The sequence below is a fragment of the Chiroxiphia lanceolata genome, chromosome 1, assembly GCF_009829145.1.
Source record: "Chiroxiphia lanceolata isolate bChiLan1 chromosome 1, bChiLan1.pri, whole genome shotgun sequence".
NCBI classification, from domain to species: Eukaryota; Metazoa; Chordata; class Aves; order Passeriformes; family Pipridae; genus Chiroxiphia; species Chiroxiphia lanceolata.
The window spans coordinates 22,339,464-22,356,838 of NC_045637.1; the positions used below are offsets into that span (position 1 = coordinate 22,339,464).

At 39.0% G+C, this 17,375-nt stretch overlaps 1 protein-coding gene across 1 annotated transcript in view; it reads right to left on the reverse strand.

Moving 5' to 3' along the window:
• Window positions 1–17,375, reverse strand: part of VPS13B (vacuolar protein sorting 13 homolog B) — a 424,599-nt gene that overhangs the window by 14,438 nt on the left and 392,786 nt on the right. The window contains 8 exon segments of the mRNA XM_032708140.1: window positions 3,683–3,853; window positions 4,774–4,950; window positions 8,818–9,632; window positions 10,801–10,919; window positions 13,437–13,636; window positions 14,226–14,353; window positions 15,873–16,155; window positions 17,324–17,374. Of these exon segments, the coding sequence (XP_032564031.1) occupies window positions 3,683–3,853; window positions 4,774–4,950; window positions 8,818–9,632; window positions 10,801–10,919; window positions 13,437–13,636; window positions 14,226–14,353; window positions 15,873–16,155; window positions 17,324–17,374 (1,944 nt within the window).

Here is a 17,375-nt window from a genome sequence, read left to right on the forward strand (position 1 = left end):
CAGTAACAATAAAAAAGTTACTTTGATAACTACAAAATTCAGATATTTCAAAGTATATCACTGGATTACTTCAAGAATTTGATTACAGGCAGCAACTGGTTCGTGCACAGACTGACAAAGTTTGGTGCCTGTAGTACAGCTCACAGAACTTAGCAAAGCTTGGGTTGCTTGTGACAAACTCTTTCAGACAAAGACATGATTGGAAAAAATCCTCCCCCTCTCCCCAAGAGAAATGGGCCATGCTTTTCCATGAGGCTGGAAGCTAGCCAAACTGAAATCCTTTTGCTTCCTTTTCTCTTCTCTGTTGTCCTTCAGACAAGTCCTTTGGTGTTTCACACCAAAATACAGCTAAAGCTTAGTCTCATCACAGCAAACATCACATAAAAATGCAGCTCAAAGAAAAGAGCACCTGCTGCTGTGCATTAATGTATTTGCAGTATTAGTGTGTGGAATAGCACACAACTTAAGGATCAGAAGCAGCCTGTCGTATCTGCAGATAGGCAAAAGTAAAGTGGCCTTTATTCAGTGAGAGCTATGCAGCCACTACCACCCGTAATAACAAAAATTTGAGCTTCTGAAACCCGGGCTTTACCTTTGCTGGCAGGGCAGTTACACTGTCCATCAGCACGACTCAATTCACTTTCCCTAAAAGCAAGAAGGAGTAACTGAAATGTCGAACACTTCTGCCATTGTAAAAAATGGCTTTTTGAGTAGTTGTCAGCTTTTTGGTTAATCAGAAATTCTCAACTTCCTTAGGGGAGCTACTTCAATATGATATTTTTCACTAGGACCCGCAGTTGAAAACTAAGCCCATAGTTTCAATAGTCTCTTTTACATGGTTATAAAGTATTATTTTAAGTTTGACCTTGTCATGCAAAATGTAAGAGCTAGTTCCTCTGCGGGAATTCAATCATCTGAATATTTTACATACAATTTCACTGCATTTTTGTCTAATCATATAAAAGAAAAAACCACACCTATCATAAGCTTTTGCTTCTTTTCACACACAAATGTTAATAAAATGACCCAGAAGTCTCCCCCAAACTAGAAAAGAAGACAACAGCTGGCCAAAGATAACAATCAAATCAAACAACACCCTGACAGTGCTTGAGTCATTTAAAATGAGACAGGACAAAGCACTTAAGAATGTACCACAGGGAACAACTTGCACTGAGGACGAGACAAGAGTACATGATTTTGGCCCTGATTCAGCAAAGCTCTTAAGCACATGCTTAAGTGCTCTGCTGAATCAGGGCCACCATAAGCCAGATTTTCAGAAAAATCAGAAAGACAACTCTTCTTTCTGGGTAGATACCACAATGTATCAGTGAACTGAGGCCTCTCACATGAATGTGCCTCGGCACGAAATCTGCATTTGTAATTTTTTTAGCTGCTTGCATAGGTCAGATGGCTTTTACGAACATGAGAGTACTGTGACTACCCTAGAAATCTCTTTCACACTTCTCAACTTTACAATTAGAAAGTCACAGAAATTATAGCTTCAAATGGTCTTGTTCTCTGCATTTCTGTACTCATCAAACTCTTCATCCTTGTGAAGGAAAATAACTGCAGCTTCACTTTGCTTTGTTATGTATGAAGAACCTGTAACTGTTTTTAGAGTAAGCATGTTCATGTTTATTCTGAATATGCTGGTGGAAAAAAAGCAGCACAGTGATACCTTTGGTTTAACTATGACTTTGCTTTTTTTTTTTTTGGAAGCCACAATATTCTTTAAACTAAATAGTAAGGACACAAACAGCTTTCTGATGTGTTTGTAAAAACTGAACATTCTTAATTTAGGTCTTCACACAATTTATACAAATGCTGCTGTGTATACAGAGAAAACATGCTTTTTAAAAATTAGGTTTATATTAAAAAAATTATGCCTAATACAAATTCAGTTGAATATTTCTGATTTCTCCCTTAGTGAAAGGTTCCATACTTGTCAAGTCCAGTTATACAGTATCTGTAGCTATTTATCTGCGTGCTTCATTGCCTCCACTGCTAAGAACAGAGGAATTTAGCAGGGAGGAATCTCTAAATAATAACAGCGGCAATAAGAACAAGAACTCTAGCTTGTGGAATAGCACTATTTAAATGCTAATAATGAAGTTCTAAGTTTCTAACATGAAATCTGATTTCTCAGGAAATCAGGGACACTGAAATTCTAACTCCTTTTTTTTTGGTTTTGTTTTTAACTTGGGTGTACTCCCATGAACGATGGAAGCCTTGAGTGCAGAGAGATGCAAGAACGGCACATTTGTGTGTGCATGTTACGAGTTCTCAGCTTTCCTGAACAGCAGAAACTTTGCCTTATTACAGCCAAAGCTACAAAGTTTTGCTCTTTACTGCAGGCTGTACAGCTCATGCTTTTAGCTCTGAAGGGCTCTGGTGCGTCAGTGAAGGAGATATAGACACCATGTTACCTCGCCGTCTTATTAATAACTGAACCAAGATCACCAATCCATTTCACCAGCACTGCAGGCTGACACAGTGCTTCTAAAAGTATAATCTTTCATCCAAATACTCAACCTGACTGCCCTTAGCTCAATAAAACAAGAAGGAAAAAGAAAACCTCCTCCAAACTGCCTTTGATTTGCAACACCAGTTGCAGTTTTCTACTGGGACAGTGGCTACTAATATATGAAATTTCTCCTTTATGCACATTTCTCCCAAGACGCTTGCTGGTTTACAGGCATTATCAAATGACAGTGCTTCACATCATCTAACGTTATTGCTTAAAATAATTCCCAGTAACTTAACCTAAACTTGTAACATTTTTACCACTTCCTCTTCAGGGCTTTCAGGGTTGCGGTTGCAAATTTAGGAGTTGTGTACACTACTGAAGATTAGGAAAGAGGACAAATCCTTTCAAGCTTCAGCTCTTCTAACCTTTTGCTCTGGACTGGTTTTGGTCACTTTGATCTCCGAGAGATTCATACTGTTTAATACATACTCAGGAACTCTGCCAAACAATACAGTTCTGCATTCCTTTGCTGTGTGACAAGTCGAAGTAACCTAGAAAATCCAGCCCCTTACTGCAAAACTTCTCGCAGAGGTTTTTTCCACTGCGGGTTAGTGTTCAAATTTTTAGGTACTATTTTGAAATGGACAAAGTAATCTTCACTTCATTTGGCTGCTTGATGAATACAATTACACTGAATCAGGATGATCTGGGTCTCTTTGTAATAGCAGAATTCCTCATCAAAGCTTACTTAACATCTGCACTAAGTTCAAGTGGTTTTCAAACAAACCTAAGAATTCCCGATATCTACAGTGCAGCAAAAACAAGCAGGTTTGGAAGGCATTCCTGTACCTCATCGGAAAATAAACATGAACATGGTGAAGTCTTTGTGCTGACTTAGTTACAAGCCACCTTGCCCAGTGCAGAATTATTCTTCTTTTGACTCAGGTATACATCACGTACCAGTGAAAATATTATTTCACAAGGAAAGCGCAAACTCATTCTACATGTGCAATTATTTTATCAGCAAAAAACATATACAAAAGTCACTAAATCTTGATAAAAAGAAACTATCTCATATATATATATTGTGAGGCTATTTCACAAGAAAACATCAAAACCCCCAGAATTTGGAATTATAACTCACATTTAGAAAAGGCTGGTGAGCAGATTAGAAAATAGTATTATCACTCAACTTGACATTTAATAGTACATTACCTAGAAGGCTAATGCCTAAACGAGAGAGCCCCTGTCTCAGTCCTTCTCCCAGGCTCTCTGGAAGCTGCCTTCTCCATTCTTCTTGTCTGTTGTAATGCTCCTCATCCAGTGACAGCCTATCCATATTCCGAGCAAGACTTGTTGCCAGATTGGTAATTGACGTCAGTGTACCTAAATACATAGAGATATACATTTGGGTCTGGATCAAAATGCTTTAATTTAAAACACGGATTATGCCTCACTGCAACACTGAGCTTACGAGCAGAACAGCAAGTCAACTGAACAGGCACCCATGTGGAACATGCTTTACTATCTGTTAAGCATCACCACGCTGCTGCTACGGTCCACGTCACGCCTTTTACATTAGCCTGCTCCAGGTTTGCCTGGCCGGTGGGAACAGCAACTCATCTGAACATCCTTCCCCAGTTCCCTGACTTCTGTAAGGCTAACCTAAATGGAGGGAGGGGTGATGAAAAAGTAAACAAATATTTACAGAAGGAGCAGGGAGGCCGTGTCCTGCGGGAGGCTGGAGAGGGAGGCTTGGAGCAGCAGTCAGTGGCGGGGCAGCCGCCACAGTCTCTCCTGCAGCTGGAGCCACGCGATGGCACTGTTTGTACAGGCTTCTCAAAGGAAAAGCTACTCCTGTTCCTGGGCCAGGACAGCTCCACTGTCAAATCCTATCCTATAACTTACACAGTTATGACAACTGTATCTACTTCTTTCTTCTTTTTCTAAAGAAATAATAAATATGATGAGGCGACTGAGTGTAGAATTTCTGATGACCAGCAGAAGTGCAGAACACCCTTAATACTTCTGCAGTTATCGCATCAAGTACTTGCTGAGTGAATCTCTATTTCCCACTGGGAGGTTTAAAATTCTGAAGTTTCTGAAACATTCTCATGCACTGCAGTTAAGTGGTGATCTGTTTAATACATGAGAGTTTACATGTGAGCTTTGTTACCCTCCCAGCACTTCACTGCAGCCTAGCAAGTCAAACTAAGCTACAAGCAATACAGTTTAAAACTTTAACACATCCTTTAACAATGCATGACAACAAAGCAGTAGTTGGAGTAACAAAGTGAAAGCTCTACCTTTGGAAATGTGTTTTACAAATGATGTCGTTCCTCTGGAAACTCCACTGACAAATGCTCCTGGGCCTCTGGTCAGCCCTTCATAGGGAAGCCTAAAGAAATCAGCTATGCCATTCCCTATGCTTCTCACCAGACTTGCCGGGCTTCCCAGAATTTCCAACGAACCAACAACCCAGCCTGCGTAGAGAAACAAGACACATGTTACGGCTGCAAAAACTGCAGAAGCAGCAGTTGTGAAAAGCTTATTTCTTAATTATCTTTTTCACACTAGAATTCATCACATTGTGAACTTCCTTTGAGCAAAACACAGGAAATAACTCATCCACTATGAATTCAGAAATGGCAATCTTTCATACTTCGTAAATCAAAGAAATCCTTTTGGCAAACTCACAAATAGCTTTAGAATTACTTCCTTCCAGGAGCTTCCCGTATTTCTGCTAAAAGTGTGCAAGGGAGGTGGATGCAAGAGCCTCACAGCTACAGAGGAACGGGACTGCAAGCTCAGATGGTTGGGTTGGTTTTAGATGCTATAAGGCAGCGTGGTGATTTCACATCCTTATGTGATAGAATTGTGACAGGGAGTTTACACTGATACAATGTACTGCTTTACGGGAGTGTGCAGGTCAATTGCTTGATGGAGTGTTAGGAAAAGGGATGCAGATTTTTGACAAGTGCTTAAGAAGTTATTTTAAATCCACCCCAACACTTCTAAGCTGATCATTTTCTTTCTGAGTGCAGTGAAAGCCAGACAAATGTCTTCTGCTCAGTACAGTTGTGTAAACAGCAATGACATCTACATGCTGATTAGGTTACTCATAGGGGAGTATTCCTTATGCATATCCCAGGAGATGTATCTGCAGATCTGGTTTCCTATATAAACGCAGGGTTGCCAGCAACTTGCTGGATGGCCGAGCGCGCAGCAATCTGTTGCTGGAAAGCTGTTTGCAGGTCTTGTCTTTCTCAGGCTGGTTGGCAGCAGATTTATTAGGGAAATAGTGGTGCATAACTCTTTTTTTGGCAGCCCAGAGAGAGCAATTCAGAAAGGACAATAAACGTTAAACAGGAACTGCTTGGTCTTTGAGCCCTGGTACCGTGAATTTTCACTGGCACTGTCAGAGTGGCACAAGGTGTGACAGGGCCAGGAGACTGAAGGATGGACAGAGTGGCCTCCTGCTCCCCCACAAGGGCCCTTGATCTGCACTCTGCCCTCCTCATTCCCATCTCATCACTGAAAACTCCTGCTATCCAGATGCTTTTCTTGTTTTCTGTTAACCCCTCCCAGTCACTCCTGTGGAAGGCTGAATCATGAAACTGAACAGAAGAGAAAATGTTACTCATATGAAATGGATTAATCTCATACTAGCATTCTAAGCTCCTGGAAAATCTATTATTCTTGTTGAATCTGTCCCACATTTCAGTTCTGGCAGGTTGAGAACTCTAGTACATGTAACATAAAAAGCGGGAACCAGAATGGACACAAGGAAGGGGGTGAGATGGACTACAAAAACAAAATGCAAGTGCTACTGGCAATGCAGTGAACAGAGCAGCAACACACACTGTGGCCCTGTGGTGCCTGCCCTGAAAAGGAGTGTCCCCTGGCAGTCCCTCCCTGCTGGGACTAAGGGAAACCAGTGCTCCAGGCTGGGCCTGCAACTCCCTTGCTGCAGTACTTTTAATAAATTATCTTTGCCACTGTGTGAAGTGATGAAAAGCTGGACGGGTGGGGAGGCACGTACAGATGTAAGAGATGCTCTTTCTACTTTTTCTGATCAATACTATTGCAATAACCTCTCACAGACTTTTTCCCCCCTAAATATTCTTTGCATTCCTTCTCTCAGGTGGTGGTGTGACAGAAAGAGGCTGCAGCACATCACAGCTTAGTGCCTTCATGTGCTGGAACATCCCCAGCAGGCACCACCAGGCCCGGATACAGGGGACTTCAACTCCCCTCACCTGCTGGCTAGCCAGCATGTTCAGGAATGAAAAACAGATAAACCCCAGGAATTAAAACAGTTAAACACAAAAATGATAACCCAGGGATGGTCTGTTGCAGTCTATCCCTGCCCTGTGGGTTTGGGAAGCTCTGGATGGAGCATGCTCACCCTTGGAGAGCTCATGGGAAGAATGTGCAACCTGCAGCACAAGTGACCCTCCTTGGCCAATGCTCAGAGCAAAACAAACAGCTCCTCAGTGCTGGGATGGACCACCCAACCCAAGGAGGAAGGTGTGGGAGTAAATCAGGAATAGGAGAATGAGGAACCAGGAATAATCCCTCAATTCACAAGCCCTATGTGGCATTTACTTTGCAGAAATATAGTATCATCCCAGGTTACCATTTCCTACAGTATGTTTAGAAATTATATCTACTGACATGAAATAATTATGACTATATTAGCAAAGAGCTACTGCATTTTCTTTACAGGTAACTTAGGGCTTCAGGTACATCATGTACCCAGAGCAACTGATGGCCTTTGCACTGCTGCACACTGCAAGGCTAGCACAGGAGGAAAGAGCAAGAGCAGGCTCAGGAATCCCTATCCAGCATCTGTGCCTCACCTGGGATGTGGTGGATAAAAAGCCAGTATAGCCCTAATTTCCTGCTGCAGTCTGGAACTACTTGTAGCACCACTCCTAGCCAGTCATGGGGAGAAGCATTCACATTGTGGGCCATATCTGGCCACAAATCCACTGTTAATTAGCAAGCCACTAGATTTCCTTTTGTATATGAGATTTAACTGCAAAACCAATCCAAAGAAGCAGGAAAAAGAAAGACCTGCAAATATTGCAAGCATAATAATGCAAGAAAATAATGAATTGGTACACAACGTTCTGGTGCACAATTGAGTACACAGTTGCCACAATTAACAATACAAGTCAGGTATGCACACTGTGAAAGACCAAGTCAGCATTTCACCATTTCTGTTTATAAGTAGTTGAAATACCTGTGTACAATTTTGGAAACTATGCACAGAAATCAAGTTGCAGCTATGATGGTAGCACAAGTGTAAGCATCAGGATCTCAGAAAATCTGACCATTAGTATTGAAGGAAAATAAATCCCACTTTTCATTATGGAGTACGTTACTTGTGTGTGACCATGGAAGACTTTCCTCCTTCCTCAGGTTCACATTCTGTGCCACACTAAGACACATCAGAGACCAAATTTCATGATTTCTAAATTAGTATTTAGGGGAAACAGAATGTACCTGATAACCTGAAAAGACTAATTGCTCGCTATTGATCCTATGTGGGAGAAAGTTAATAACAGCAAACTTCATAGTTCTTGGATCAAAGGACAACAAACACCTGTGTACCAGTTTAGACTGAAGGTTGTATGAAGAAAGACAGGATCCTAATCATAAACTGCAGCCAAAAGGAGTTTTAACAACAAAATATCATACAGGGCTATAATTTACTTCTGAATGCAGAGCAACATGCTGAATAATTTGATTAAATGTAGTTTTGGGGAGTTTATTTGAGGAATGTACCATCTATAACGCTGCTGATGCTTTTGAGAAAACATGCAGGATCACCCTTGAGGAGAAAAGGCAACGCAGAAAGAATCACGCCTTGCAGAATTTACCACCTAAGGAGTCTTTCTGCTGTGCCTTTTGCAACCGGACGTGCCTGTCTCGTATTGGCCTTTTCAGCCACCAACGCGCTTGTAACAAATGTGGGTAGAGCCCTTCCCAAATCTTCATTCGCGAAGCCCAGCCATGATTTGAGGAATGTGGGTTGATTCTGACTAGTGCAATAATATAAAATGACAAAACCTAAGCCAGCTAGAATACATTTTTATACTGTGTTCAGGGTTTCCTAAAGCCTTCAGGCAGCTGGCTAATATTTAGCACAACTTTGGAAATCTTCACTGGTCTATGCTTGGCCATTTTATTTCCCTTATGTTGTATGGCAGGACCTGAAAGGTATCTGAAAATATCACTAAGCAATAATTGTATGGCTAACATCTAGGTTATTCAGTTTGAGAGACAATCAACAGAATCCTCGTGCCTAATAAAAATGTTACATGTTAAGAAAAAGTACTGACCTGCTCTGAAAAGTGCTCCAGCAGCGTAATGCATGGCCAAGGCATGGACAAGTTGTCTGGCAGTGGTGAAGATGGGTCCTCGCTCAAACACAGAGAAGGAGAGAGGGGTGTGATCTGAGGCTATATACAGTTTCAATGAAGCATGAATACTGACAAGTAAATTTACAGGTTGTATTGTTAGTTTTCTTAGCTTCACAGGCTTAACTAAAGCTCTGGCATACTCTCTCACTTGTTCAGGCACTATCAGGGTAGTATCTGAAGCATTTATGGATTTACAAGCAGTTTTGTTTTCTGGAAGATATGTATCAAACAAAGTCTTAATGTAGTAAACAAAGGTGTCTTCCACATACAGCCTAGCTGGTTTGAGTTCAAAGCTGAGGTCATTCACATGAAACATGAGATTCTCTTCCTCAGAAAAAGCAATGCAGAGTTTCATAAAGCAGTTTTCCTTATAGCTTTCCAAATCTTTGTTACAAACAATGAGGTTGTTCACTCTTGACCATTGCACAGTCTCATTTTTCTCTCCTTGGCACAGCAGGACTGCAAAATGGAAATTAGATTTGCTGTACAACTGATTGTCCAGTTGCAAGTCTTCACAATACAGTTGGAGACTATGAAATTGTGGGAGGCCTTCCATGGAGTCCCGCTGGAACTCCTGTGACAGGGAACTGGTGGCTGGGGTCATATGGACGAAAACATTGTCTGCTGTGAGACGCAGAAGTTCAGATGATACTTTGTGGTTTGTAATATCATCAAATGCAGCAAGACTCAACTGACTGATGAACATTTTCAGTGACAGGGTCTGCTCTTGACTTCTAGACAGGAGGGAGAAGAAACCTTGTTACTTCATGTATTTTGAGTCTATCTGGTATCTTGCTTTCCCAAAAAGCTATCAGGAGAGATGTTCTCTATAACACATGGGAAACTCATTGCGCAAATCCCGTTAACGTTAATGGGATTTGGCAGTCTTAATCACCACAGCGGGTACCACCAAGGAGGTCTTCTAAGAAATGGGATAGTATATATCTATGCCAGGTTTTTCTTTCTTTTTTATCAATCAGCAGAACAGTTTGGACAGGAACGTCTCTATCTACACATTCCCTATTATATTTGCTATAGAGCCAGATATTAAAGCAGACAACAAATACAATTTTCTGATAATTCATATACAGCCTCAGATGTTCCAATATCTTCCGAGAGCCACTACTGAAGGGTATTATCATGGATAATTCATTTCACATCACATGCAGTGAGTGCTCTCCAATGAAGTCACTACAGCATTTTTATACTGATGGCATTGAGGGCCTCCCTCCTCCAGTGTTAACTGCCCACTGCCAAATTTAACTAGCAAGTGGGCTATTCTGTACTGCTGATGACCAGTTTTTTGTGTGATTATTAGTAAATTATAGGGAAAATAAAACAGTACAACAATTTCATTCTAATTGTAACAGCATTGCTAGAGGTCAGGCATTCTGCCTTTTAGAAATACGTTGTATTATAATGGCACTTAATGAAGCTGAGGACCAGGTTGTGGTATATTATGGAAGTGGGAAAATCTTCTAAAGAGTGTTATAATCAAGTACAATTGATTACTGATTGTAAGACTATTTCTACAGCCCTTGCACATCAAGTTTCCTTGGGAACCTGTAAGACTACAGATGGCAGGACCTGGCTAAACTGATGAACACACTCAAAATTAATTATGGTGGAATTTTTTTTGTTATGAACATCTCAGGTCCTCTTTTTGTATCAGTCATCTAGTGTTTACTCTAAAGTGACATGACTTTTGATCTTAGATTGTCCTTTTTAACTGTGATATACAAAGCCATATGGTCTAAACATATGCCACAGAGCATGCAGCAGTATTAAACCAAACAAACAGTTAGGCCAAAGTTCCTAAGATCAGTTAACACTTAGGAAGCTGACTGACCTCTCAGCACTGTTTGGCAATGCTCTTTATCATCTTTTATGTACTTTATATACCTGTTGAGGTTGATCTCGACGGGTCCTGCTCTTCCTTCTGGGGCCAAGGTTATGACTATTGTTCCACAGTGATGGGCAATGTCCACATAAACACAGCCAAAGCCAGTTAAGAACACAATCTAGTGGAGAGAGGTAGAAACACATGGAATGTTACTGAAATTACTATTTTTAGTGTCATGAATTAATTCTATTAATGCCTTCTGGTTGAGATCTTTTACTCAAATCATGACACTATTCAGGAAAAAAGTCAGAATTCAATAATTCAGAAAATAACAGCTCTGATACTTTAAGTATTTCAGTTGTACAGTTGAAATTTTCACCTCATCCTTCAACTGCATAACTGAATACATTTTAATAAAAAAATTCTCCAGAAATAAGCACGATGTGCTGTGGAGGGGGGAGGTTATATGAGAAGAATAAACAGGAAATTTTAATTTGTGATTTTGCATTAAAAGGAAAGGCATATTTCTTGAGCTCTACAAAATTTCACCTTCTCCTTTAGAAAACAAACCCTTAACTAACACTGTGTTGCTATGGCCTAGCTCAGAGCTGGTTAGATGAATGCCTGATAGAATGATGTAAAACACATGAAGACTGAAAAATAAGTAACCTTTTGGATCCATGAAGACTTGCGTAACAACTAACCACTGAACATCTTTATAGCCATCTAAACTGCTTTTGTGAGAACACCTTCACAAACAAGTTGCTGCCCCAAAGAAATGGCAAAAGTCTGTTGGAACGCATAAAACTTCTAAAAAGGCAGGAAAACTGGGAACTCGACAACATATTTGTGTCTTGCTTCCAGATGTACAAACTTCCATTCTGAAGAAGTTGCTTTTAGTAACAAATATTCTACTTAAAGAAATGATGTATTGTTTTTGGAGCTTAATTCTGCAATATTTCCATGCAAGTTTTGTGTTTTTCCAGGATATGAAAGATTAAGGTATTTTACAATTTGGAAAACTCACAGAAGTCCTTCTTAGAGGAAGCTGGCTTCTCTCTTCTTGTAGGGCTACAATAAGTGCAATTGTTTACTAGATTGCAATAAGAGAAGCTATAATTTAAAGGCATGCAAATTCCAGGAATAAAACAAAGATAATGGGCTAGCACAGGTAAAATAAACAGCTGTTTGTCTTGAAGAATCTTTACTGCTGTTAACAAGTCACCAGAAACAAAAACAATTGGAAGTTTAGTAGTATCAGCACTTGAACTGATTCTTGTTAGACTATTTACAATAACCTTGTACAGATAATTAAATTTCATTCATCAAATTTCTTTCATATTCTTCCGAGAATTACATATAAGAGAATTTCTAATTTTGACATGGCAGTTTCAATCCTTTGCTTGTCTGGAAAGGATTTGTAATCCTGCATGGTGGAACTGGAGAAAAAAGGACATTTACTGAATTTTCAAAACACCCTTATTATCTAAAAAACTGTCATTGATCTCAAAGATTGGTCATTTTAACTCCAATTTCAGAAGATTTTGATGATAAACACCTCGATTTTTAGTAAGGTATTAGTTTTAAGTAATTTTAATTTACTTTCTAATAGAAAGAGAAGTACCTATCTGTGACTGCATCGAAAGAGTACAAATTACTTAAGATCCTTTAAATCCCAGTTATTTCACAATCTGAACTGAACTGTATGTGATGCTAGTAGCATATTCCTTATTGACATATATTTATAGTTTTCTAAGAGAAAGACAGACTGAGAAATCCTGGGGAAATTTTCTTCATGTAAACCCTAAAACTTCAATAACAGAAGGCTACGCTTTTTATTTGGAGAGCTCTTCAAGTAGACAATGATCCCCAAATGTTGTCTTAGCATCTAATTCCTTCTAGGAGCCAGATACTTATAAAGAACCCTGGTCTGGCATAACATTAATGACTGAAATTTGAAACCTCGCATTGCTTGACTGGCTTGCTGAATGGAACTGAACCACTTGGTATATAACATAACACTCAATAATCAAGAGCATTTTGTGATTGCTGCCCAGGGAAAACATCTGAAACTAGTATTTCTTTCAAAGAGTCAAGCAGTTTATGTTGATTCCATGTAAACTAATGACTTCAAAGATGGAAAAAATTCCCATCAAAAAGAATTACTCCAGTCAAGGAAGCTTTCATTTACCTCGAGACTGGGGGAAAATAGCAGAAGGAAATAAAAAGGGATTTTGTTTTGTTTTAGAAAGACATGAGTAGCTTCTGTGAAGACACAGAGGGAGAATGGCAGTGATGATTCCTACAAGATGTACAGATAAAAATCTGTGATAATTAAGTTACCAAATAGAGGGATTTTCCTGCACCCTGTGGCATTCTTTGCTTACAGTGGCCAGAAAGTTTCTGGACTAATTTTTCTAGGAAACACCAGGTTAATTAAAAAGAAGTGAAAAAATTCAGTGTTAGAAAGCCTGTATTTCCAATCTAGCTATTTTTAAAAAGAGCCAGTGAAGAAGACAGTCTGTATTCTAAAACTTCCACAGGAAGGGGCTGAGGCAGGAGAGCTCCAAAGACTTAAATAAAAACACTAAAACCAACAGAAAGGAAATGCTTATTGCAGAGGAACAATATACAGTGCAGGTCAGGAAGACAACCATTTATGCTGTGAACTAGGAAATAGTTTATAATGATTTACTTGTGTTCCTGGATTGTTGATGTCCACAACATCACTCCATTCATTTACTGATTCATCAGATGACATCACTTTCAGAAGAATACTGGGCAATAAATCCCTTGTTTTGCAATCTGGATAGCTGGAGACTTGATGGTAAAGTTCATGATGAACCGAACACTCAGCTGGAATCTTTCTACAATAAACTTCAAACTTTGGCGTATCTGAAATTTTATAAATATGCAAGAATTAGCACTTTCTAAAACCCATATGAAATCAAAACTCACTGATGCTTACAGAAATGAAAAAGTTTCTGTCTGAAATATTACTAAGAAATAAAAGTATAGCTTTTCTATTGGTTGGAATACTGTATGTTTGGGTTTTTCCTTTTTTTTAAAGTTTCATTAAGTTTTACATAAATAATGTTCCACTGATCATTACTTTAACATACTGTAACTGCAATTTTGACAATGTGTTTTTTGTTACATTTGTAAATCTGAGGAAATATATTGTTTCCATGGGATTGATTGATGTCAACAAAACTCTACTGCCTATGAACTTCCTACAGCTGAGTCACCTTGACAGCTGGAACCAGAGAGACCCAAAAGCCTGGAGACATTTAAGTTCATATTCCTGACCTCACAATTATCTCCAATAGCTTCCAGAGTCTCTCACTTTGAGACAGACCTTTATGAGGGCATCAAGTTCTTGTTATAACCAAAACACATATTGAACTCAATTTTGTACTGGAGATACAGTAAAATAATTTATACTACAACAGTGCACTGTTTCTAATTATTGCACAGTACCTACCTTTGAAATTCTCTTTTACAAGCAGTGTAATGGAGCACCTGTTGTGTATAATTATACGAGGACTGGGATCTTCTGTAAGTGTTAGATACGTCACGCCAAGATGCTCTTGATAAGTCAGTGCTATAGCTCTAAAACAGATATATTGGATTATGCAAGTTTTGGATGAAATGTTTACGTATTATTACTCTGAACAATTAAAAACATTCAAAACTAGCATCTGTAAGATTCTTTATAATCACGTTCCAATTCCATAGATAATTATCTATATTTAGGCAAGTACGTATCTCCACTTCAACGGAACAACACATGGAAATAGCCTAAAACACGTTAGAGCAGAAATCTCTAACTAGAGACTACTCATGAGTTAAATTGAACACGTATGTCTGCAAGATGAGAGTCCTAGCCAGCAGAGATTTATATTAAATTAAAACCAGGAGATTGTAGGCCCAAATTTTCAACATAAATCTTTAAAATTTTCCAGAAGAATTTGCATGGATACGTCTCTGATACACATTGAAGATATCTGAACAAATACATAAATCTGTAACTGACTGTTCCCCTGGAATGATCCACAATGCTATCGCTGTTTTAAATGTCGATGTTATGGATCATTAGTACATCAGTTTCCAAAATGAAAATAAATTAATTTAGTTCTACTCATTAGCTACATAAAACATCTTCATGCATAAAGATAAATTCTTTTTTTTTCTTATGCAAATTCATTGGCTATTTCTAAAAAGCTTCACTTCGTAGTGATTTTAAAAATCACTGAATAGCCTGAAAATTTAATTAGGAATATGAGATTCTCTATGCCTGTTATTATAAGGAATCCTTTCCTTGTTCTTTCTATTAAATTTTTTTAAAATCTGAATTCCTTTTGAGAATCTTTCATATCCACAATGACACATCTTAGACTCTACAGAGGAACTGTATGAGGGTTGGAATGATATCAAGCACTTCAGGCGAGAGAAAGATAACAACACTGCTAATATATACTAACTTAGCTTCTCTAATTTAGTAGATTGTTTCTTGTTTGTGCCAGTATAAGAATGAATAGATTCAGATATCAGGTCTGAGAACTGAAGCTGGGCACATGACAAGTCATTGGACTGTTATTTTTAACTAGCTGGATTCATTTGTTTGTAAGCAGAATGCACATTTGGACAGTTCAAGGTTTAAAATTTGGAAATCTTTCTTTGCTGCAATCTCAAAATAGTTTCATCCCTTTTCTGCTTTATCCACTTACTATGCTTACAAAAATATATGTTTACCTTTTATAAACAAAATCTAAATTTTCGTATTGTCACAAGTCCTCAAACTCTTAAACTGTTACCCACAAATTAAAAAAGACCACAATCCTCAATAAAAACTTTTCATGCTCTTATTTGGCATGCACATAAAAAAATAGCAGACCATATATTATAAAAATTGTACAACTTGTACACAGTCATAACATTAAACCATTTACAATAAAAGCATCAAAACCATCAGAAGATAACAATTTTTAAATTAAAGTAAGACTTGCCTTTACATATGGGGGGCATGTGTTACTCTGACTTTTGCATTAATCTCTTACGGTTTCTTACTAGCTGAGGGTTTATAGCAACAAGGGAAGTTCATTATTCATGACTGTTCAGTGTACAGTACCTGGTACAAAATCCACTTTCACTGCAAACCCCCAGGGGCACCGCCACGCTCTGTCTGGCAAACTCTGGTTTGATGACAGCGGGAAGGCTCCACAGGTCCCAGCTCCCAGCGCAGCCCCCTGGGCTGAAACTCAGCAGCACACGCTTTTCGGTAAGAGGCTCCCCTCCCATTAGGGGACTGGTGTCCAACATCAGGTCCCAGCAGGGAACAGCACTCAGTGCCTCACTGGGAGGTGCCCCAGCTGGACTGATGCTGAACACCGTACTGTCAGGTGAGTGGAAGTCCTGGAAAGAAAAAAAATGATGGTAGCATGGCACGCTGGCTCCTAACAGGAATTTTCTTCATGTTGATTTTGCACAGAACGCTCAGTGACCACAGGTTGCACGAAGTTCATTGCATTAGAGGCTATTTGGCTGAACACAGATATCTGGGGGGCCTAAGCAACCTCATCTAGTGGCAGATGTCCCTGTCTGTAGCAGGGGGATTGGATCTAGATGGTCTTTAAGGTCCCTTCCAACCCAAGCCTTTTTATGATTCTCTAATCTATGATCTACAGTCTGCTCTCAGTTGCACAACATAGCTCTACCAAAAGCAAATTACACTGCTGTAACATAACTGTGAGAAGAAAATCCATTTATAGTTATAAAACTAAGAATGGATTTTAGCCTCAAGCTTCTTCCAACTCCTGATCCCATAAGACTGCCACAAATTGTGTGATGCACAACTGTAGACACTGACGTGAAGAAAATTAATGCAGAAGGAAAACAACACAGAAATAGTGAACTTTAAAAATTTGATCTGCCAACTCCTCTAGTAATTTTGACCCTGAGAATTCTTTCACATATTTTACTATAAATGTAACCTTCAATAAAGATGTATAAATGGTTGATTAAAATATATTGACCATGCATAAATTTTGATTCGTGCAAGCTAGTCCTTAAATATACTGTGAGATTATTAGAAAACTGATATTCACGATTTGATGCAGTTTGCTGAAATACATAAACTTTGGGCACGTCTCTAGTTCTGCAGCTTTGTTCAGATAACTGGAATCTTCCCAAAAGGATAACAAAAAGTTTTCAGCCTGCCAGGCCAATATACCTCTTTTACATGCAAACTCAGTAAAAATTCTGAGAACAATTTCAGCAGCTACTATGGATTATGCTGACTATTTACAGAAATGGCCATTAGTGCCTGAACAGATGGAGAACAGGCAGAACTAATTCTGTAATGTGCAAGAATCTGCTGCTTTCCACAGATTCTGATCCCCAGTTAATTACTGGAGTTGAATTACCCAGTATTCCATATTTTAAACGATATAAATTACTTTATCATTATTATGTCTAAGATTTCTGTTCAAGTCCTGCTTTATGCAGCTGATTTAAATACAGATACAGATCTAACAACCATGTTCAGTAGATGAGAAACAAAAACAGCATCTGCAGTGCTTTACCTCTCTCCTGAGTGGGGTTTGGAAATAGAAAGCTGTGGCCTATATAGATT